General features: G+C 43.8%; 2 protein-coding genes across 4 annotated transcripts in view; both read right to left on the bottom strand.

Moving 5' to 3' along the window:
• Nucleotides 1–6: 6 nt before the first annotated feature.
• LOC139378895 (vang-like protein 2) lies at nucleotides 7–12,131 on the bottom strand. Its single transcript, XM_071121485.1, has 8 exons — nucleotides 11,409–12,131; nucleotides 5,360–5,626; nucleotides 5,026–5,149; nucleotides 4,196–4,803; nucleotides 3,239–3,375; nucleotides 2,931–3,066; nucleotides 2,140–2,386; nucleotides 7–1,737 (listed from the first exon to the last, which is right to left on the bottom strand). Exons 2-8 carry the CDS (start codon nucleotides 5,428–5,430, stop codon nucleotides 1,477–1,479), a joined length of 1,584 nt encoding a protein of 527 aa, XP_070977586.1. The 5' UTR covers nucleotides 5,431–5,626; nucleotides 11,409–12,131; the 3' UTR covers nucleotides 7–1,476.
• Nucleotides 12,132–13,384: 1,253 nt separating this feature from the next.
• LOC139378894 (rho guanine nucleotide exchange factor 11-like) overlaps nucleotides 13,385–23,264 on the bottom strand; it is a 31,243-nt gene continuing 21,363 nt past the window's right edge. For 2 of the 3 annotated variants that reach the window (XM_071121482.1, XM_071121483.1), the window contains 14 exons: nucleotides 22,855–22,980; nucleotides 22,653–22,770; nucleotides 22,282–22,430; nucleotides 21,804–21,879; nucleotides 21,377–21,559; nucleotides 21,005–21,086; nucleotides 20,769–20,849; nucleotides 20,610–20,668; nucleotides 20,302–20,472; nucleotides 19,962–20,195; nucleotides 17,966–18,064; nucleotides 17,324–17,655; nucleotides 17,014–17,146; nucleotides 13,385–16,815 (listed from right to left, as the gene is read on the bottom strand). In XM_071121482.1, the coding sequence (XP_070977583.1) occupies nucleotides 16,775–16,815; nucleotides 17,014–17,146; nucleotides 17,324–17,655; nucleotides 17,966–18,064; nucleotides 19,962–20,195; nucleotides 20,302–20,472; nucleotides 20,610–20,668; nucleotides 20,769–20,849; nucleotides 21,005–21,086; nucleotides 21,377–21,559; nucleotides 21,804–21,879; nucleotides 22,282–22,430; nucleotides 22,653–22,770; nucleotides 22,855–22,980 (1,884 nt within the window). In that variant the 3' untranslated portion in view covers nucleotides 13,385–16,774. The remainder of the gene's footprint in view (nucleotides 16,816–17,013; nucleotides 17,147–17,323; nucleotides 17,656–17,965; nucleotides 18,065–19,961; nucleotides 20,196–20,301; nucleotides 20,473–20,609; nucleotides 20,669–20,768; nucleotides 20,850–21,004; nucleotides 21,087–21,376; nucleotides 21,560–21,803; nucleotides 21,880–22,281; nucleotides 22,431–22,652; nucleotides 22,771–22,854; nucleotides 22,981–23,264) is intronic. The other variant, XM_071121484.1, reaches the window with a different exon arrangement.

Genomic DNA, 23,264 nt, shown 5'->3' with positions numbered 1-23,264 from the left:
GGGGTGGGAGGGGCATCATATCATGAGAGATAATTTATTTAAAAGGTCGTAACAATTTAGTCCTAAAATTATGAAATATGAAAAACATTCACATCATAACTGCAATCTACAAATGTATTTACAACATGAAGTGATACTAAAAAATATCAAATAAAATGCATTTCTTATGTAGAAAAAAAGGGAAAAAAAGCTACCATTGTCTCAAACATATGGTACACATATAAAAAGATAAAAACCATTTATATACAACAATAGGAGACAGACGACAGCAGCTCTAAGCTGCCAAAGAGCCCAAGAACCGTTGTTTGTGCTGGACCCATAAGGACTGTTGCTGATGTTCACCTCAGAGCCTTGAATCGAACAAATCATATCTTAAACTGCACGCAAGTACAGGTTAATAAAAACAAATGTGTTAGTTTGTGTGTTTAGGCATGGTCAAATGTTCAGAACAGTACAGTGGTCATGTTGTACACATGACTATGGATGTGTCTCTCTTTCTTACAAAAAAATGACTTCTTCACTGACTTGATGACTGGTATAAGTAATATGGTGGAAACTCCCACTAGCCCTGGCCTCCACCAAGGCAATGCTTTTGATGGGAAGTAGTAAATGAGTCCACAATTCAGGAGAAATTAGATACTATTGGGACTCAGCCCTATATCTGATATGGACTTTTATTTGGCACCAAAAACAAAAATAACCTCTCATATCATGACGACAATAGGTTCAGTCTGTTTTTTGTATCTGTTCCGTCTTCTTCATTATAAAACCAACACTGGAATACACATCAAAAGTCCCCAACATAACATCCATTAATAAACGTCACAAAAAATATCCTAAACGTGTAATTTCTTATGAAAATCAGCTGGTCAGTGTTTCAACTAAACATTCATCAGCTGTCCCTAGAACAACCCACTTCCTTTGGACCAGGGTCAGATTTTGTCCAATGAAAATGGTTCCACTGTCAGGAAGCAGTCAGTTTATTTGTCGATTCAGTAATTCCAATCACCTGATTGGTTGACGTCGTAGCTAATTTGCAACTTTTGCAAGCACATAACTTTTCTAGTTCTTTTTTTTATTTTTTAAATCAAGTCTTCCTATTCACATTTATCTTTAATATTTTATCAGTTCATTGGTTAGTAATGTAGTAATGTCAACTTCAAATAATGCGGTCCAGTTACTGTCAAGGAATGAGAAACATACAAGTCCCAATGACTAACACAGTAACACACACAAAGACATTCACACACAGTTAATAAAACGGGATAGCCACAGAGGTCTCTCCTCCAGCCCTTGGTAGCAGACGCCACATTTCCACTGCTTTGTGCAAAAAAAGAGACAGATAGCCGTCTTCTCAACCTTTTTCACACGGAGGTCAACACAGAGAGATGGGCTTTGAGGAAAGATGAATCATAGGTTCCCTCTTCCTCTCTCGCACCCCCCCCCCCCTCTTTATCCACTACTTTCTCTCCCTCTCTACACAGAGGTTTCCGACTGCAGTCTCATGACAAACTTGTGGCTCTTGGGGTCGATAAACTCCTCCCCCAGGTGGAGGAAGGGGAGGGGCGTCACCGTGACAACCAGGGAGAAGTCGAGACGTCGCAGGGAGAAGACGAGACCCCGACTCAGGGCTGATGTCACCGGCTCCTCGCTCACTAGGGTCCACTGGCGACCCATACTGTTCTCCCGCTGGTACTGCAGCGTGGGGCCTGGAGAAAGGTAGCGCTCCAGGAAGGCCTGAGAGAAACACACAGAGAAGAAGCAGATAGACAGCCAGCCAAGGTGGGACGTCATATCGATAGTGGGGCAACCGCTAGGAGTTAAGTGTTTGTAGTGTGCAATTTCTCTCCGTGGAATGTAAAGTAGGCTAGATATTATTCCTCAGGGGAAACATGCTTATATCAATCCCTTTACGATCAAGAATAGTGTCTTATGTGGGCTGTTATTTGGGGTATATGTTATATGTAAAGGGTATAGGTGTCACATCAAGAGTGTACATCTTACTGTCTGATGGGCATCTTAGGGGTCATGTTGTGAGGGTGTAGGGGTCATGTTGTGAGGGTGTAGGGGTCAATTTGTGAGGGCATAGTGATCATGTTGTGAGGGCGTAGTGATCATGTTAAGGGAATGGTGGCTCACCTTGGGGGTCATGTTGTGCGTGATACAGAACTGCAGATGGTTGATAATGCTCTCCATGCTGTGATAGGGTTGCTGGCGCGTGGTCCTCAGGTACTTCTGCATGGCCCGGGCCATGGGGGCGAAGATGGCCTGAGCTGCCTCCCGGGGGTCCATAACCTCACGGGGGTGTTTGGGGGACGACGCGGCTGGCTCGTCGTCCTGGAGACGCTTGATGTGGGTGAAGGCTTCCTCTACCGCCACCACCAGCCTGGGAGGAGAAATAGGCACGCGTAATGAGTACGCAGGTGTCGTTTCAGGCTAGCATTTGTATTGCAAGCGCTAAACCGAGAGGAGCTAAAATAACGTCCGCCTTATTGAAATAGCACGGGCGACGGAGAAAAACTAATTGGTACCATTTAAGGCCAAGTGGCAAACAATAATGCAGGAACTAGGGATGGGGATATGAGCAGGCAGGTCTAGGCGGATGAGATGTAGCCATTGTTTGGATGCGTCTGTAAGTTGGTGTTCGTATGTATACGTTTGTTTTTGTATTGAATGTAAAAAAAAGAAAGAATAGGAAAAATTCTAAAATATATATGTTTAAATCTACTATTTGTTTTTATAATGGCAGCCTTTCTATACCTGGGGTTTGAAAAAATCTGTGATGTTCCCTTGATTAGTCTTGAACTGTTTAACTCACCAAATGACACAAAAAAAATGCACTTTTCACAAAAGCAGTTTTTCTACAACAAATGGATTGAAATGTTCTTTCTTTGACGATCTACCCAGCCCAGCGTGTCTCCCCTCCTCACCTGGCCTTGCGCTTGCGGACCCTGCGCTCCATCTCTGCCTCCTCGTAGTAATACTCGTTGTGGGAGTTGTCTCTCCTGCGGGCGGCCGCAGCGATCATCGCTCTGGACTGACCCGTAGAGTTGTTAGTGTTGTTCTCTGGAAGAAAAATCACAATAAAGAAAAAGGATCAACAAACATCTAATGTTACAATTTCTTTGCAAAAAAAAAAAAGAACACATAGAAGACAGAGGCGAAGAGGTGAGAAAATGACTGAGGGAAAAGAGGGGCGAGACGATGAGAGACGGAAAGGATAGCATTCGAGACTTACCTTCACCCAGAGTGTAGACTTTGAAGCCAGAACTCTTCTTAGAGAGGATGGACTTGGGCAGGTTGAGGAGGGCAGGGTTGTAGACTGGGAAATCACTGTAGTACCGGTCCAGCACCCACACTGCTGCCCTCTGAATACTGGAGAACAACAAGGGAGGTACGAACCCTTATTAATCTATGTCATTACTATGGAATATGTCCTAATCATCATCAGTAGCAGCATCATCATTATCCCTTTGGCAGCATCTTAACTCTGGCGATGTGCCCTTGAGCAAGGCACTTAACCCGAGGTGGTCCTGCAGCTATTTTAGATGATCAGCTGGGTGGGGTATAGTTGCACCCCAGGCCTTGCTGCTTCAAACACACTAAGGTGGGAACCAGATGACTAGCGGAGCAGACACAACCGCTCCCATTTGATCATACGCATGACTGCTAACCAAATAGCCAGGTGCAACCAAAACATTTTGAGGGGGAATAAACATACAGACACACACATTATTTTTTTCTCTTATTATTATTATTATGTTTTGCTGTATATCTTTGTATTTTACATTTGGGTGAGTGTCCTTGTCTATCAGTGTACCAGTGTTGTGTTACTTGTCATGTTTTGTGTCTTGTGTGGATCCCAGGAAGAGTAGCAGCTGCCTCTGCAAAAGCTAATGGGGATTCAAACAAAGAAATGAAGAGATTTGTATGCAAATAGCCCAAACAAACTGACTGATGAGGTAATGCGGGTTTCGGTTAATCTCCCCGACTGACAGATTTGCAGGCCAACCACAATGATATCATAAGTCTCTGAAATCAGAGTACTAGGTTACTAAAAATGCAAACAAACCAAACAACCTTTACACAGAACCCCACACAATAGAAACCCACTCCCCAATCTCTATACAAAACAGCATGTAAACTACAAACACAAAACACCTCAAAACACAACCACAACGTCTCCAAGACCCACCTGAGATGTCCCACGTTGTAGAAGCGACTTTCCCCGTCAGTTGTGCGCACCACCTTGAGGCAGAAGGCAGGCTGCAGGTGTCTGACCTCCAGCAGCACCAGGGCCAGGTACTGGATGAAGAGCAGGGCGTCCACCAGCGACGCCGCGTACCCCACGATGCCCCTGTAGTCCCTCTCCCGGGGCTCCAGCACGCGCACGCCGTAGAACAGCCAGTAGGACGCCACGAACAGGAAGACGAGCGCCAGCAGCAGGCAGCGGAAGACGTAGAAGCGAGGCAAGGTAGCGCGCGGCGGGCGCAGGAACAGAGCCCAGGTGGAGATGAGGAGGACCAGGAGTTTAAAGGCCAGGGAGACGTAAAGACCCTCGCAGGGCGTGCCGCAGGGCTCCAGGGCCTCGCGCCACAGCAGCTGCGGCAGAGCCAGGAAAGCCAGGGGGGTGACCAGGGCGAAGAGGCCAAGGACGGCGCCCAATCCTGGGCCCAAGAAACGCCGGCATTCCAGCGGGGAGGACTCCTCGAGCTCCTTGGAGACGCGCGTCAGGTCCTCATTGGAGACGCTGTGTTCTGACGTGCCAGTCTGCACGGTGGTTGTCTCACCCCAGTTATCATCCTGGAGTAGGGAGAGGGGGGGGGGGGAGATTTCTTTGAGCATATGTTGGGAGGTGTGATAGGGAAGGGGCAATATTACTTGAACAAATGGGAGAAGACAAGAGGATGAGTGATAAGAGACAGAGTAGACAGAGAGAAACTAAAGCCAGGTATTGACCCTCAATCAAAGATCAGGGTGTGGAAGTGAGGGGAGATGTACTGTAGGAAAGAAGTGTACTCTGACCCGATCGTCTCCGCGGGTGGACTCGGTGTCCAGTAGAGGCTCTCCAGGGGCATGGATGGTGACCGACTTGTCTCCACGACTACTGCCGTCCCTGCTCTTGGAGCGGTGCCTGTCCCGCCTATCCCTGAACATCACACACAGAGACAGCAACAAAAAGGGTTAACCGTAACTGTCATGGTTTTCTATTTCTGGGGGAGGTTAACCAAACCAAGTCAACAAAGTTATACACAGCTTCCCTGATATGCATGTTCACGCAAGTGAGAGTGTAGAAACAAGAGAGTGAGTGTGAGTACATGTACAGTATAAGTATCTATGTCGTACACGTGTTACCCACCTGTGCTTCCTAGAGTTGCGGGAGTGTGAGGACTTGTAGGAGTAGCCCGAGTACTGCGACTCGTTGTCCATGTCAGAGGCCGGTGGGCGGGGTTTGCCCCTGTGGGCACCTCCTCCCCCCGTGCCGTGCTGCCCGGCTCCGCCCAGCTGACTCTTGCGGTGGCTGATGGACTTGGATGAGAGGGCCAGAGGCAGGCGGAGGAGCTCAACCTTACTCCTGAAGGAATCTATCTTGGAGGCCGGAGAAGAAGGGGTGGGATGGACAGACCTGACGGAGGGGGGAGAGGGGTGGTGGGCAAATGAGGAGATATTAATAAACAGTTTTCTGTGTTATTAACATGTCCGTCAGGACTAATTACATGGTAATAGTGTATCGGACAGACAAGCAGTCACAACAGGACTAAAGGGCAGGTTGTGGAAAAAATAAGAGCTCAAAGGGATAGCTTTTATATACGACTCTAAACAGCAATGTGGGAAAAAAAACTATATTTTAATTTGCTTGCATTACCTCGTCACTCTGTCTGGGATATGAAGGAACTCAGTGAGTTGGCAGTTTGCTTTCATTTGATAAAATTAGGATTATTTCGCAGCCCATTTTAGGTTGCTCTCACAAGACACAAACACATTCAAACGGAAGGATTTTCCATATTTGGGAGATGGGTTATAGCAGCTGAAGAAGCCTCACAATGAAGTTGTGGTGTAACTTCAGAGGTTATTAACCTCGTTTATACTCTCCTGGGGTACAAGCCCAATTTCACTCCTCATATGTAAGTTCAGATGGAAAATACACACCATTTAAAAGCAACAAAATGCGTTTCACCAAGTTGACAGGAGATTGCCACTGCCTTTTCATATTCCCGATTGTGCGCACGCAAAAACTGCATTCCCTGCCATCCCCTGTGGTCTCCAGGGCAACAGAGCTTGGCTATTGCTATGGGGATGAATAAGAGGCGATGGGTGAGAGGGGATTGGGGGGTGTTACCATGGTGGCCTGACCAACTCCCCACCTTCTCTCCCACTTGTGTCTAGAAAGACATTTGGGTTCTGAACTACTCCATCCTGATTTTGCCAGTATGTGTTTACATCAGGAATGTTGCAAAGAACCCAATGCAATTTCAGCTGGACTAGCACTGCTATCTCCAATGAGAGAGGCATTGATTCTTAATGTGATAATGTGTGGTGAATGAATAACTATTTCTGTCGCTCTCCCTCGTCTCTCGCTCCAATTCACTCCTCAACCCTTTTTGGGCCCTCACAATAGGTTTCATGTGAGAATAAGACAGGAGCTTCTTGGTTAAGACACACACACACACACTCTCTATTCATACAAATGCCAATGACATTAGCTAGAATTCTATACATGGCTTCTAGAGGCCGAGAAGGCTAAATCATTTAAAGAACGATGACAACAAAATGAGGAGGTTTGCAGAAACACCAACTGTTTGCCCAGGTGCCTTAACAATGAATGAAATAGCTGAATAAGAACGAAACGTCTAGAAATCGACAGAAAAAAATATATATGGCCATTTAACATTTAATGGGGAATAGGCCTCTTTTGAGAGAACCTGAGTAGCTCACGGAAGTAACGGTCTCACCAAATTCATCAGGACAGCTATATAGAAAACAGGAGGTAATGATGTCAAGAAGTTAACTACTTTTTGGTTATCAACTGTGTTAGAGAGAGTAAGCTAATAGCAATGTCGGCTATCCTCCTTTAAACTCAAGTTAAAACAGTCTTTGCTAGCCGCAATCCTTGGGACGTCCCTACGCCATTGAAGTTGGGACGTCCCTACCCCATTTAAATTGGTTAAGGTAAGAATTATGGTTAGGGTTAAGGATGTCCCAAGTATCCTATATAGCACTGACCAAGTTAAAACTATTGGCAAAGATCATCATTGCTGATGAAAACCTAAGGCATTTTTAACTCAAATACTTCTAATAAGTTGAACTCAAAGTCAATGAAAAGTAATTATTACTTAAAATGTTTGTGGTACTGACTCAACTAAATGATAATTCACATCAACTCTATTTTTTTAAAGTTACTATAAGAAATCATTTTTACCCCCAGGATGCTCTACTGCAGGTAGATTTTTTGGAACGGTTTATAATACGTGTTTTTGAATGTACATTGGGTGATTAATTGATTAATTGTATGCTACATAACAGATAAATAAATGTTTATAAAACGAATCCAATCATTTAGTTTGATTTTTAGCACCACTTACTGAAATGGTCATTCCAGTTTAAAATGGCTTAGGTATTCTCCTCACACTGTTCCTAACGCTGGCAGACATTATGAATGCAGGTTGCGGGTGAATAAAAATGTAAATTGTTGGAAATCTTAACTCTGGCTGGATTCCAATAGGAATTACACATCACTTGGCAAGTCCACATACTGCAACTTGCAAATAAGGTTGCAAAATTTGGGTACATTTTCAAAGGTTTTCCACAAATCTGGGAATTCTGGTTAAATTACAGGAATTTTGCAACCCTACTTGCAGGGCTGATGTGGCCTGTAAACCATGAGTTTCAGGCCACTGTATTAGGGTTAAGCTAGGCTTCAAAATAAGGCCGTACAAGATATGTAATGTATTGTCATAAAGAGTTACATTATAAAGATAACATTCCCCTAGGACCTCACTTTGTGAAGGGCACAGAACTGAAAATAAATACATCCAACAACCATGTCTCTATCACTAACAAATCAGTTTGAGTAATGATTACTAAAAAAAAAATTAAGTAGCTGTGCTCAGATATATGAAGTGCAACGGGTTTCCTCAAAAGTTTTGAGTAATGTTATCACATTGGGGTTTACAGTGTGGGTTCAATCGGAGTTCACCCTCTGTACTGGACCATAGATGTGGTAAGAAGTCATGTTAAGATGCCGTCCACTGTCAGCTCGGACTATCGTCTCTTGCCTCTGCACCGCTCTCCCGCCATCCTCTCCCAAAAGCCAAACTGTCTTCTTTCTTGACTTTATTTTCTATGTGAATCACTGCTAAAAGTAGTTTGACTCCCTTCAGCTTGGTTTATTCAATGACTCATCCAACTCAGATTTGCAAAAGGCAAATAAGCCCTTTTCAAATCTGTCCTCTCTCTCACACACACAGTAATTACAGTAGCTGGCATTGTTTCACAAGCAGCAGGGCACTATTGTGGTTGATGTGTGGAGGTGTGGTCATGAGTGTGTTGTATAGCTTAGTGGGGATATTACATTACCTATTATTCTCCATTTCTTCTCTACCAGTTAACCCGAGACAACCCCCCCCCACACTTAGAACTTAATGTTTCAGACACTGAGATATTTCATTTATATTTACATTCCACTGTTAGTATTAAGAAAATGCACACAAATTTGCTTAACAAGTCACACAATAAGTTCAATGGACTCACTGTGTGTAATAATTGTGTTTAACATTCTTTTTAAAATGACTCCCTCATCTTTGTACCCCACACACACAAGTAAGGTCCCGGAGTCGAGGAGTACATTTCAAACACAGATTCAACCACAAAGACCAGGGATGTTTTCCAATACCACACAAAAAAGGGCACCTATTGGTAGATGAATATCCCATTAAGCATGGTGAAGTTATTAATTACCCTTTTGATGATTTAGCAATACAAAAGTCAGTACAAAAATACAGGCATCCTTCCTAACTCAGTTGTCGCAGAGGAAGGAAACCGCTCAGGGATTTCACCATGAGGTCAATGATGACTTTAAAAACAGAGAATTTAATGGCCGTAATAGGAGAAAAGTGAGGGTGGATCAACAATATTGTAGATACTCCACAATACTAACCTAAATTACAGAGTGAAAAGAAGGAAGCCTGTAGAGCAGGGCTCTCCAACCCTGTTACTGGAGAGCAACAGTCCTGTAGATTCTCTCTCCAACCCTAATCTAGCACACCTGATTCTAATAATTAGCTGGTTGATAAACTGAACCAGGCAGTGGTGTAAAGTACTTAAGTAAAAATACTTTACCTAAGTAGTACTTTAGTTTTTTGGGATATCTGTACTTTACCATTTATATTTTTGACAACTTTTACTTTACTACATTCCTAAAGAAAATGTACTTTTTACTCCATACATTTTTTGTCCTCACAACAAAGTAGGGCAGGGCGGCAGGGTAGCCTAGTGGTTAGAGCGTTGGACTAGTAGCCGGAAGGTTGCAAGTTCAAACCCCCGAGCTGACAAGGTACAAATCTGTCGTTCTGCCCCTGAACAGGCAGTTAACCCACTGTTCCTACGCCGTCATTGAAAATAAGAATTTGTTCTTAACTGACTTGCCTGGTTAAATAAATGTAATTATGTTTGTGCAAATCCAACACATCAATGAGTACCACTCTTCATATTTTCAAGCATGGTGAAGGCTGCATCATGTTATGTTTGTCATCTGCAAGAACCTGGTAGTTTTTTCAGGATAAAAAGAAATGGAATAGACCTTAGCAAAATCCTAGAGGAAAACCTGGATCAGTCTGCTTTCCAACAGACTTTCGGAGACAAATTCCCCTTTCAGCAGGACAATAACCTAAAACACATGGCCAAATATCCATTGGAGTTGCTTACCTAGCCAACATTGAATGTTCCCGAGTGGCCTGTTTATAGTTTTGACTTAAATTGGCTTGAAAATGTATGGCAAGACTTTAAAATGGCTGTTTGGCAATGATCAACAACCAATTTGACAGAGCTTGAATAATTTTTTCAGACTGTACAAATGTTGCAAAATCCAGGTGTGGAAAGCTCTTGGAGACTTACCCCAAAATTCTCACCACTGTAAATGCTGACAAATGTGATTCTAACGTGTATTGACTCAGGGGTTTGAATGCTTATGTAATTTACATATTTAATTTGCAATAAATTTGCCAAAAAAATCTACAAAAATGTTTTCACTTAGTCATTGTGTTTAGATGGGTAAAAAAAAAAGATGTAATCAATTGTTGAATTCAGGCTGCATCACAACAAAATGTAGAGTAAGTCAAGGGGAGTGAATACTGGGGAAGGCACTGTAAACCCCTAGTTTGTGGGACTAGTGTGTGGTAGAATAAATGTGTGTTCCTTTAATTCCATTGCAGTCCACTGCAACCATTTAACTGTAGGACTCTAATTTAGGCAACACACAAATGTTCTGGGTATTCCATCTGGAACCTCAAAAGGCACCTGTGACTTCATAATAGGCTGTAAAAGTTATAGTCCCTAGTGGCACTGCTGTCGAAATGCCGGGGGCTCTCCTCCCTTCCACAGGCCTCGATGAAAGCCTCGGAGGCGCAGCAAGGCGCCAGAGCTTGGCGGAGCCTCAGCCCAGTGTAACTAAACTAATCGAGCCACAGGCTTCATGGGGCCTATCCATTACGAACCGGTCTCATTCCAACAATGAGACGCATGCAACCCAAACGCGCAGATATGTTTAAAATTGGGTCAGAATAGCCCTTTTCCCGCAAAATATTTGCTACGTTTGTCGGTGAAGGTGTGTTTGGCGAGCCGACTTGAAACAATGTAAAACGTCTCACGCCCATGCAGCAGCACGGATATGTGGGTTGCCGATACTGATTTTTAGGGGATTTGTTTATAGTCTGGACGAAAAACCGTCAGCATGCTCACATTCATCAACATAAACTGTTATTAACCAGTTTTATACCTGTGCTATATTTGGCACACATGCGTAAAAGTGCAATTTGGGTGACAAGTGAGATACTTCATCATGTTGTTGCCTAGAGACATGCAAACTCAAACTCGTCAATGGAATCAAATCGGAGTTTAATTTATCGGACTAAACTGCAAGTGGCTATCATCAAGCCATAATGGTTTACAGATACTGCGCCAATGTCAACGGATAATGTTCTAATTACATTTTCTAATAAATTGACCAAATATCCTAACCATCAATGCCCCCTATTCATTAATGATAAACAATCGGCCAGCAATCGAAGGAAATGAACGGGTCCCAGAGTGCTTTGAATAGAGAGGCTGTGAATGACAAACCTGCCACCGAGAAAGGAAAACTATTTTAGAATAAATAAATAAAAAGACTCCAAGCTGTTCAGAAAGCTTACCTTTCTTTTCAAAATGTGATACCCAAATGGGTGAACGTGAATCGTAGCCTAAAAATCTCGACACAAAGAAAACCCTAAACAGTGACTCAAATCAGGCGGCGGAGATGTATCCTAATTCAGTTTCTTTTCCAAATACATCATTCAGGAAGGAAAGGTTTGTAACTTGATTCCTCTTCATATACAATATAATTTATTCAACTGAAAATCATCCAGGCTATACAAAAGCCATGAGCCGCATCCATTCTCGGTTTATGCATCTGTTCTTTGCTGGAAGCCCCGCTGCGCGTGTGAATACAGTCATTCATCACCGAGAGGGGTGCGCGAGGCAACGCTCCACAGAGACGCAATGCTTGTGTATCCCGTTAAATCACAGAATACAATCCATAAAGATAATCCAAGTGTAGGCTTTATCGGGCAACTGATATAAATTCAAAATGTTCAGTTCTTAGGAGCTCAATTTTCTTGCGCTCTTGTTCTGTGGTCCCTTGTAAACGACAGAACACGTCGCCGGGTTTGGGACAGTTGCTCGCCCCCTTTCCAAAAGGGCTAAACTGCGTTACACGGTCCCTCGCGGTTTGGAATATTCAGCCACAGTTTCCCGATTGGTTTCTGTTTCCGCGTATGGAAACGGTTACACAGTCAGTCTTTCTGGATAACTAAGATCCAGATTCGTCTTTCCTCCATTCAAAAGTACTCTTTGCTTTCCAACGCTAAAAATCAATGGCCTCCCTCCACTCGCCAAAGTCCCCAACAGTGCTCCGCCTCCACTCCACCCGCTCCCCTCCCCCAGTTCATTCTGTTCCCAGACACTCACCTCTACTTTCTCTCGTCGACGAGGGCAGGACCATGGTGTAATCCTGCCCCGTTCACGTCTTTACGAAGGACGATCACAGAACAGCAGTTTGTCCCAGAACAGATCTACTACAAATGCGTAATCCTCCCTAAACCGTCTGTTTCATACAAAGCTAACTCTGACCCGTAGATGCTCCCCGAATTTAACAAACCTAACAGATGCAGGCCTATTTCATGTAGGCTGTGCCCCAAAAGCAGGTCTAAGACCCAAATACTAGCTACAATTCTGAATTAATTCAACTTCCAGGCACTTCAATGTAACGGATTTGGGATATTTGGCCAGACGGTGACGGGCTTGTTAACTGCCCCAGTGAACGTGGCCCTGAGCATGCGTAATGTGTGGAATGCAATTTCTCGTACCTCAGTTATAACACAAGACTTGACACATTACCAAACACAACATAAAACATACTTAACTCTGATATACATTGACTGCTCAACTGGAAAGTGCATTAGGCTTAACATAAACCTACCAACTGTGCACAAATCCCCATAAAAGGGTTGAATATATCCTATACCAATTTACAGGTGAATCTCAATTGTTTCCTTGTGTACTCTTCTCACCTCCTTCTCAAAGCACATTGGAGGACAAAGTCAAAGGTTCCTTCCATTGGGTCATCTCCTCCAATGCATTTTTAGAAGGAAGCAAGGAGAAAGGACACAAGAGTCAAGGAAATACAATTGAGATGCACCAATCATGTCATGGCCCTTGGAGACAGATCAGTTAGGATTTCTCCTATTGAATAGATTATTTCCTAGCCCCAAAGTTTAATACTTGGCTTACTTGATTCCTATAAAAAGGAGTGTAGGCCGCTAAACGAATGTCCTCCGCCTCACTCGGTTCGGGGGCAGGTTTTTCCAGGTCACACCAGTTAGTTACTAGGGCTGCCGCTCACTGTGATCTCTACCTGGACGATTCTCCTCAAAGTGGTCGACTTCAATACGGGCATTGAGCTCGAGCGAAATAGGCCCGATATTTCTGTAGACTCAATATTGGATATAAAATGTATGAATAAATATGCTTTGGGGTAGCTGCATTTGGTCTGGATCTATATATGTTCAAGGCAGAATAAGTTTCGTTTTCACATCAGCCAGGAAGAGTTAGGACTCAAGTTCCGGTCCAGGACTTTCAAAACAGTTATTTTTAATGTCACAAAACACATGTTCATTTTCCTTCTGTGCAGCTAACAATCTCACCTTTTTCTAAAAAACAGGGGAGAGAAAATAACTTACATCTTGTTTTGATCGAATCTACAAAAAATCAAATCAAAAGAAAGGACTAAGGCTTTACAGAAAAAAAAAGATTCACATATAAAACAAGGTTGTGATTTCTATATTACATGAGTGAACAAGATTTAAACAAGAGAAAGGATCGTTAAAGACCTCTGTATGCATACAGTAGTTTGCACTGTGCAGCAGTTTGCTGTGCAACGTTTGACAAAGGGAAGAAACATCCGTTCTAACCTCTGTATGAGCGAGGTGCGTACACAAACTCAGACTTCTGACAGACGAACCCCAGTATGAAAAACCTTAAAAGACGCTAAAAAGAAGGAGGTAGAAAGTACAAAGATGGAGACTGAAAAAAATGCTTCTCAAGAGGGTAAGTGAATGGAGAGATGGACGAATAGAAAAGTTAGAAAGTAAGAAAATGTATGAGAAAATAGTCTGGAATTGTCCACCATGCCAAGTTAAACTGAAAACACTGCATCCCCTCAGATATCCCATTACACACTGTGGTGTCACACACACACACACATTGTATGCTGCTGATTACACACTTGAACAAGGGATTACATAGGGTTAACAGACTTCCTCTCCCAATAAATACATGTCTGTGCCGAGGGTCTCTCAGTTCAAACGTATGCTACTTGGTATAAACAACCATCCCTTCATGTTTTGGTGTGACAATACGGTAAATACTACTCACGGTATAGTAGGGAAGAGGGGAATTCACAGTATTGTACACACCCAATACAGTAGAGCATTCTTTAGGGGAAAAAAAATTACGACATGTTAGACATCTGGGTATTCATTGAACAGGTTTCCTTTTTCGTAGTAGTGATCCCTGTATGTCTAGGAGTAGTGGTGCAGAAGACGACAGCCATTCAGTAGAGAACAGTGCAGTACTAGTGTTGTAACCCTTAATATGTCGCCGCTACAGACAACCCATCCTGTAGCATAGCAGCTGTACAAAGACACAGGACTGACTGACCCGACCGGCCACCATCTTGGTTTTCCCAAAACAAAAACACACCTCTTTCTTCATGTGTGATTACGAAACGTACGTTTCTCATAACATGAAGAATATTATGGATGAATGATGCTTGTGTATGTTGATATCTTTACTCTTTATGACCCATTCCTTCCTCTGGGCCCAGGGCAATAAACCTGAACATATATAAACAAAAATATAAAACGCAACATGTAAAGTGTTGGTCCCATGTTTCATGAGTTGAAATAAAAAATCCCAGAAATGTTCCAAAAGCACAAAAAGCTTATTTCTCTCTAATTTGGGGCACAAAATGTGTTTACATCCATGTTAGTGAGCATTTCTCCTTTGCCAAGATAATCCATCCACCTGACAGGAGTCACAGATCAAGAAGCTGATTAAACAGCATGATCATTACACAGGTGCACCTTGTGCTGGAGACAATAAAAGGCCACTCTAAAATGTTCAGTTTTGACAACACAATGCCACAAATGTCTCAAGTTGAAGGAGCGCGCAATTGGCAAGCTCACTGTAGGAATGTCCTCCAGAAATGCTGCCAGATAATTTAATGTTAATTTCTCTACCATAAGCCGCCTCAAACGTCATTTTAGAGAATTTGGCAGTACATCCAACCGAAGATCATCATGTGTAATCACCGTCTCTGGGAAGCTCATCTGCATGCTCGTGGTCCTCAACAGGGTCTTGACCTGACTGCAGTTGGGCGTCGTAACTGACTTCAGCGGGCAAATGCTCACCTTCGATGGCCACTGGCAAGCTGAAGAAGTATGCTCTCCCCGGATGAATCCCAGTTTCAACTGTACCGGGCAGATGGCAGACATGTGGGCGAGCGGTTTGCTGATGCCAACATTGTGAACAGAGTGCCCCATGGTGGCGGTGGGGTTTTTGGTATGGGCAGGCATATGCTACGGACAACGAACACAATTGCATTTTAATCGATGGCAATTTGAATGCACAGAGATACCGTGACGAGATCCTGAGGCCCATTGTCATGCCATTCATCATCTGCCATCACCTCATGTTTCAGCATAATAATGCATGGCCCCATGACGCAAGGATCTGTATACAATTCCTGGAAGCTGAAAATGTCTCTGTTCTTCCATGGCCTGCATACTCACCAGACATATCACCCAATGAGCATGTTGGGGATGGTCTGGATCAGCGTGTATGACAACTTGTTCCAGTTCACGCCAATATCCAGCAACTTCGCACAGCCATTGTAGAGGAGTTGGACAACATTCCACAGGCCACAACCAACAGCCTGATCAACTCAATGCGAAGGAGATGTGTTGAGCTGCATGAGGCAAATGGTGGTCACACCAGATACTGATTGTTTTTTTTGACCAACAGATGCATATCTGTATTCCCAGTCATGTGAAATCCATAGATTAGTGCCTAATGAATTCATTTCAATTGACTGATATAATATGAACTGTAAATCACTAAAATCTTTGAAATTGTTGCATGTTGCGTTTATATTTTGGTTCAGTGTGTGTGTGCACGCATACTCACACACCGTTCTTCGATTGGCCTCCACGGTAGGCATACTGTAAAGCAACCAGTAGTAATGAACTACCATCTTGGCTCAAACAAGGTGCAGCTTTGACTCACAATGGAGCCGGTGATCTGTCCAGTTTCCAGTCCCTCACTAATCCAATCCGTTGTGGAGTATGGATACGCGACAGATTATGTATTGTGGGTAAAGTGCTAGGGTCCTTACGTTGTCCTGTTCACCTGTCACTTCTCAACTCTCTCCCTTGAACCATCACTACTTCGTTCAAAGTATACTAACTTCTCCTTCAAATGTAACCAACCTTACTTCCATCCAACATCTCATCCATGGCATTATTCCTTGCCAATTTAGATTCTGCCCACTCTCCACTTTCATTATGATCTATTTGCTTCTTCACACATTTCCATCACTTGTTCTCTACTTTTCAGTCTCTTCCTTTTTTTTGTCCTTCATCTGTCCATCCTCTCGTCCCTGGACTCCCTCTGGCTCCACAGAGGTCAGAGTTCACCCTGAACCCGTGTTGGGGGCAGATCCTTCGGTGTCAGGGGGCCATCAGTCCTGCATCACTTCCTGGTCTCCCAGGGCAACACCAAAGACATCACAGTACTTCCTGGATCCTGCTCCTACGAGCAGTGTATGCTAGGATTGGGCTGAGGGTTAGGGGTGTGAGATGGGGTAAAGGCTGGGGTCCCAGTCCATCAGTGTGTATGTGCGTATGTCTACGGCAGAGCAGGGGTGAATGAGTCTTAAGAATTCCTCATTGAGATAACATCTTTAGAATCCAGTGGAGAGGATCTCAGGCTTAGCTGGTTCTGCTGGACGGACAAATAGAAACAGAGAGAGTGAGAGGCTTATCAATAACAGAACTCAGAGAATTGATTTAAACCCAAACAAAAACAACAAGAACTGCCCCCATTGAATTTCAAGGTTTGAGAAATGCCTTTGTGAAAAGGTTGTATCCAGACCATATCTTTCAACACATGGTGGGAATGACCCTTGACCGCTGAACTCACCATCCCCTGGGTCCCGGTCCAGAGACGGCGTCCTGACGACGGTTTCCTGGTTGCGAGGGAGATCACCTGACTCCTGATTGACAGGCGGCTCTCTTAGTGTTTTCAGCAGCTGGTGATGAGCTGTCTCGATGTCCTGTTGGGGTTATGGGGGGAGAAAATAACAAGTAATAGTTAGCATGGAAATAATGTCAAAATGTGTATTCAACTCTGGGTTCTAAATTGTGAGTGGGTGAGTGAGTGGATTCTCCTGTTTCTCATGTAATAGCATGTCACATCTGTGTGTGTGTGTGTGTGTGTTTAAACGCCTTACCCTCAGCTGGTGCAGCTTGCTCATCAGCTCCTCGATTGTGTGGAAAATCTCATCCACGTGTTTGATCACATAGCTCTGGAGGACCTTTTGTGATTGGCCAAGCCCTCCCTCCCGCCTCAGATTTCCTGGCTCCAATTGGTTGCCAGCAGACAGGATGGAAGAGACCTGCCCTTCTTCCTCATGATGCTTAATGTTTGATGACATCACTTCCTGGTCCAGATCAGGAAGTTCGGTGGAGGTCAGGGTGGGGGGATCAATGACCTCATCTGTGTGACTCTCATCCAGCAGTCCGTCTCCCTGCTCTGTAGGCATCACCAGGTAGAACACGTTTCCTACAGCACAGTGGAATTAAAGGCGATCGTCAATCTTCATGGTGAATTGACAGTAGAGCTGTGAAATCTTATAGTATGTGGCCGGTGTGCTTGATCAGTAGGTATGAATTGGAAAACGCTTCAAAGTGGGAAAACTAAAAACGAGTGGATACATTTAGGTAGAACCAAACAATCTGTGTTTCTAAAATGTTCTCTGGACGCGAGCCTGGTGTAGTAATCACAAACATTCTCAGGAGAGCCAGGGACCTAAATGGGAGATAGGTTTAAAAAGGTTTGAAAAGAACAACTGGACTGTCTACTGGAGCATTACCCCGTACACTGGCCCCGCCTCTCGGCTCAGGTGATTGGTCGGAGTGGAGGTTGACACCAGTGATGTCATCAGGGATAGAAGGAGAGCCCGCAACCACAGCTGTGCATAAGAGGACAGATGGCGTGAAAGAGTGTGTGTGTGTGCACGCGTGTGTCAGACAGTATACATTTATGTGTAGGGGAGCATGGTAGTGTCATGGGGGTGAGAGTTTGAGTGCAAGTGAGGGAGATGTGATATTGTACGAGGGCGTGAGAAGGAGGCGAAAAGCAAAACAGAGTTGTGGAAAGAGGCAGAAAGAAAGATCAGAAGTGCACCCGACCAATTGAAATCACACAGAGCTTCGGGAACATGCCAAGAGAAAGGAGTGTGTATTATCAAACAATTAGAGGCATTCAGTGGTCATTCAGTGGAGTCTACGGCTGACCCCATTTAGTTCGATTATTTGGTCGACAGATTTTTTTCTGTCGAGCAGTCTAAAATATTTATGTTTTCTGGCACGAGACACCCGTCTGATTCACGCCTGTCTCAGTGGACTAATCCATTGGAGGCCGCGGGGATAGAGAACCAGTATCACCAGTAGTACATTTACTGTTAATTACCATCAATGTTTGTTTGGTTATGGTAATTTCTGTTCATAAATTGAATACATTATTATTACAGTCTTTTACCGTTTTCATTGTCGGAGTGGACACGTTGCTGGACATGTTGTTTGCGGACCGCACTACCTAGGCTATACTTGTGAGTTTTGGTTTATTTCGTTCCATTTTGGACACGCACCTGATTATACACAGAAGAAGGCATAGGCTACCTGGCCTGCGCACAAATGTAGGTCTATAATTGTGCCCTATTGGGGATCTGATAGTATTTCTGATTGTCTTAACTGACCACCACTGTAGAACTTCTCAAAGTATTTTTTTCTTTACCTCAAAACAGCAAGTAAACAAAGTCTGTTTTTACAACCATTGAGAATGACAATAGCTCCTCGATGTAGCCTATTTGAAAAACCTTTCCAGCTCTTCCTCCCTTTCGATAACCACTCAGCATGAAAAGGGGGGGGGGGGGAAATGTAATGCTCTGATTCGGTGGAAACGTCATAAAAATAGGCCTACCTGATAACTTTTCATCCCTTGCGCAAATAGCCGACAACTATGTCTTTCTGAAGTTCACTGGGGCGGGAAACACTGAGGGCCCAGAATATTTAATAGAATGTTGCAAGTTTGCTTGCACAAGCAGGACCTAAGTTAATAGTTTCAAGCTCCTAGCTGACAGGCAATGTGTAGCCAATGTGAGTTATAGGATTTTAAAAAATTTAAAAAAAAATATATATATATTTTTTTTAAATTTATTTTTAAATCAGGATATTTTCTACCTGCAGGCTGCAATGTTTTTATTTGTTGGCTTTATGCAGGCATTTTTTTTTTACATAGTTGTCAATAGAAGTTACTTTTATAAGCACATGATGATTTAGAGATACAAAGAGTTTATTATAAAGGAACTGAAACCGTTCCACAAAAAGGTGCAAAAATCAGAACTGCCATGCACATCAGTAGAAATGGTAAGATAAATTGCAACTCCAAATGGAAAAGCTGGCCGGCAGAATCTGTGAAGGCCAGCAGCAGTGGGGGGGGGCGGGGACTGTTTTTTGTCTTCTTCTGGTTAGGCTAAATTTATCTCTGGCTCCCTCCAGTCATTTGTGTGTCTTAATTATTTAAATCAAAGTGTCCTTAAAGCATCCGACAAGCTCAGTACATATAGTTGATTTGATAAAAAAAAACACAGGTTGTGTCTATATGTAAAAATACACGTTTTAAAATTTCAACCAATTAATTGGTCGAAAGAACATACAACTAGGTTGACCAAGATTTTTTGGGGGTCGGGGACAGCCGTAGTGGAGTCAGACTTGATTTGACCACAGTAGGCACCAACTAACAAGCAGTCATTTAACCAAAACAGCCAAAGTTATTAGGTTGTTGTCTACACCTTCTGTCCCCATTACCTTTCCTCACAACATGTACACTGGGGGACCCCACCTCCGAGGGCGGGGCTTCGGAATGCTCAGCCTTCAATTGGCTGGGACTGGCACTGAGAAGAGTCTCAGAGGATGCCAGTCTCTGTCCGTCATTGAGCGGGCTCCTCTCATTGGCTGTCTCGTTTGTGGGCGTTCCGTCCGAGTCGTGACTCCACCCAACTTCCTCAAAGTTGTGGAAAATCAGCCGCTTTAGTATCTCCACTGAGACAGAAAGAGGAATTTAAGTCGACAGTTGATTATCAAACAAACATATTCTAGTGACGCAAAAGTATATGTTCAAGTCAAAAGGTCTCTCTTTCAGTCTCACCGTCTTCAAGAGCTGCCTCAGCCACTCCAATCTGCTTCTTGACGTAGTCCCGTCCCTCACTGTGGAGGAAAGCCCCTGATTGCGCTGTTGGTGTGGTGGGCGTGAGCTCATTGTCCTCATTGTTAGGAGAGTTTGTCCCCATTGAAACTGCCTGCTCCGTCATCGAGTCGTCTAGGGAGATTAAAGATACTCAATATGGTGAACGACAGAGAATGATACAGAATATTACTGTATAGAAATGTACTCAATCTAAATACAATCTACTCCAAAACATATGTATGTTCCCTGTCTGACACAATCTCTCTTACCTGATTGGTAGACATGGCTGCCAGTTGAGACAGGGGAAGCATTACCAAGACTCGGGGAGCTGAGTGAGTGAGAGAGTGAGAGAGAATTTAGTCTGGGCCGTTTTGATTAGGACCAATGCCATCTTTTCAATGGTAATTGATAGAAACAGATCAGCTTACAAAATAGGTGTGGATCTGTTATTGGTCGAAGGTGAGGAGCCAGCAGCCAATGAGATGGTCTTTTCAAGTTGGTCCTTCCAGCTGTGAAAATAAATAAATAAGACTTAAGAACCAAAGCTTTTCCATGTGATAAGCAAAATGCATTAGTTAAAATGCTAATGATGACAACTCTTGTGTATAAAACTGGTGGACTATAATAGTCCTAGTATAGATATAGCTGGTCTAGATGTGCTCACATGTTTTTCTCTGAGGACGTCCCTGCTACCAGCTCGTATATCTGTTGCTCTGTTGTGCTAATGACGTACAGGGCCTTGTTATCTGAGGAAGGAATGGCACATGATGAGTGACAGCTGTCAATCATTCAAAAAGCAATCACTGTTTTTTTGGGCATCTCATTATGGCCTGCATTATCAAAGAGGCATCACTCAACCATGAATACTATGTAATGATCATTATTTCAACATTAAACAAAAGTATTGAGATCGTACGTTCTGCTATTACAGATGTCTATTACAGTGTTGTTACACCATTAACGGAAAACTGGTGGTTACATCTAAGCCCAACCACTGACTACTCCACACGGCCTCCCATAACCCCTGACCTCTTACCTGTGGCCACAGAGCGCACCAGCAGTGAGTCTAGCTGGACCACGGGGCTGAAGGAGGCCTTGGTATCCCCGCTACCCCCACCCCCCCCCCCCAGAAAGCGGGACGGGCAGCGCAGCAGCAGCCGGTCGTCTGGACCTCTCTGGAGCAACACCAGAAGGTCTGACAACAGCAGCGCCTGGATCTCTGGGAGCGGCAGGGAGAAACAGAACCACGTGGTTAGAACCTTCCGGGAACAATGCTAACAAAAACCTGATGGGAAATGGATGCAAGGTTTGTAGAACGTTTGCAACCCAAAAGAGACCAGTGGGGCTTATTAGAGTGATTAAAAAAAAAACATTTTTAAAGGTGTCGACTACAATGACAAGGGGGTTTGACTAGAGACTGTATGAGGTTTGACTCATTGTGGGGTGTGGTGGGCTTTTCTTACCCAAGGTTTTGTCTTTACTGACTTTCCAGGTGAGAGGACCCTCATGGATCATTCTCTTACTGGTCAGGTCCAGACTCTGAGAGGAGAGACAGAAGACAAAATGGTAGACATCAGCATCACCATAACAATATCGTTGGGTATGTCCAAAAAAAAAAAAAAAAAAAACATTCCTTAACCCAGGTTAAATTACGCAACGAAATATTTCAGATCTTCGCGGAAGTCTTTATTCTCTCTCTATGCGGAAATCTTTATTCTATTTATCTTTATCCTCCTGGAGGGTCGTTGAATTGTCCTGGGGTAAGGGATGTTTTGGGGATTTTCAAGTCCCTCAGTCGAGCACCTGATTCCCTTTTTTGTTTAAGCTGGACTGAAGCACGTTTGGGTCCACCTTATCATTGGGTATGTGTTAGAGGAAAAATCTAAACTTTGAGAGGAATGTAGGATAAGGAAAAATTAACAAGATCAAATTGGGCAGTACCTTGAACTGTGGCGTGGGGTCCAACCTGCGCTGGTATTGGTTGAGCCGCTGCCGGTGTTCCGTCTCCCTGACAACCTCGTTGACGGCCTGCAATATCCCCCGGCAACAGGCTTGAGCCTGTTGGAGAGGAGGGAGGTCTGTGGAACCGGCTAGGGGAAGAGAAGGACGTTATTCCAAGTGACATCAAATAAGCTAAAATACCATAGCCAAAGTTTGAGTCAATAGCTAGTAGCTACCTGTCTGCTTCTAGTTAGCTATTACGTGAGTGAGCAGTTACTGAAAGCATTTCATCAAAACAAACAAGGTTACCAAATCACCATACATTCTCCACTGGCATGTCTGTCTGTGTGGTAGAAACCTATCCTACTTACCCTCTGTGTGTTTGAGGATGTTGTCCAGTAGCAGAGGGTACTTGGTGAGTCTCTGCGTCTCAGACACCAGCAGGTCCTTCAGCTGCAGCCTCCTACAGTGAGGACTGGCCTCACACTCCTGTTAACACATCAATCAACCAATACATCAATCAAATCAATCCATGAGCCGAGAAGCCATTGCAACTGTGTGCGCGCGCGTTACCTGGATGATGTGTGCGAAGCGGGGATCTTTGCGCTGTTTGTTCTTGATGAGCTCCAGGGCCTGAGACTGCTGACTGCACAGGTGGGACGCCTGCTCCTGAAACTCCTCCCCCGCCACGCCCTCAAACTACCAGAAAGGTACACACCGACGCCCCATTCAAAATACACCACAATTATCCCTAGACATTTTCTCTTTCTTTCTCTGATTTAAATCTATTTGGCAGGTATTAGCAATAGCAAAGTCTTCAAATCTAGGAATGGGCATTTGAAGTTATCAGCCATTTTCTCTCCCTCAGATATCCATACAGTAAATACATTTAGAAAAACAAAAAGCTCTACTTTATTGACCAATCAGAATGATGCTAGGTGCCACAACCGCAGACAGCGCGCCATTTCAGGGTGCTAATTCCG

This window comes from Oncorhynchus clarkii, chromosome 21 (genome assembly GCF_045791955.1).
Source record: "Oncorhynchus clarkii lewisi isolate Uvic-CL-2024 chromosome 21, UVic_Ocla_1.0, whole genome shotgun sequence".
In the NCBI taxonomy this organism is placed as follows: domain Eukaryota; kingdom Metazoa; phylum Chordata; class Actinopteri; order Salmoniformes; family Salmonidae; genus Oncorhynchus; species Oncorhynchus clarkii.
The sequence above is the reverse complement of the archived record's forward strand: the minus strand, read 5'-3'. Positions and strand labels throughout refer to the sequence as shown.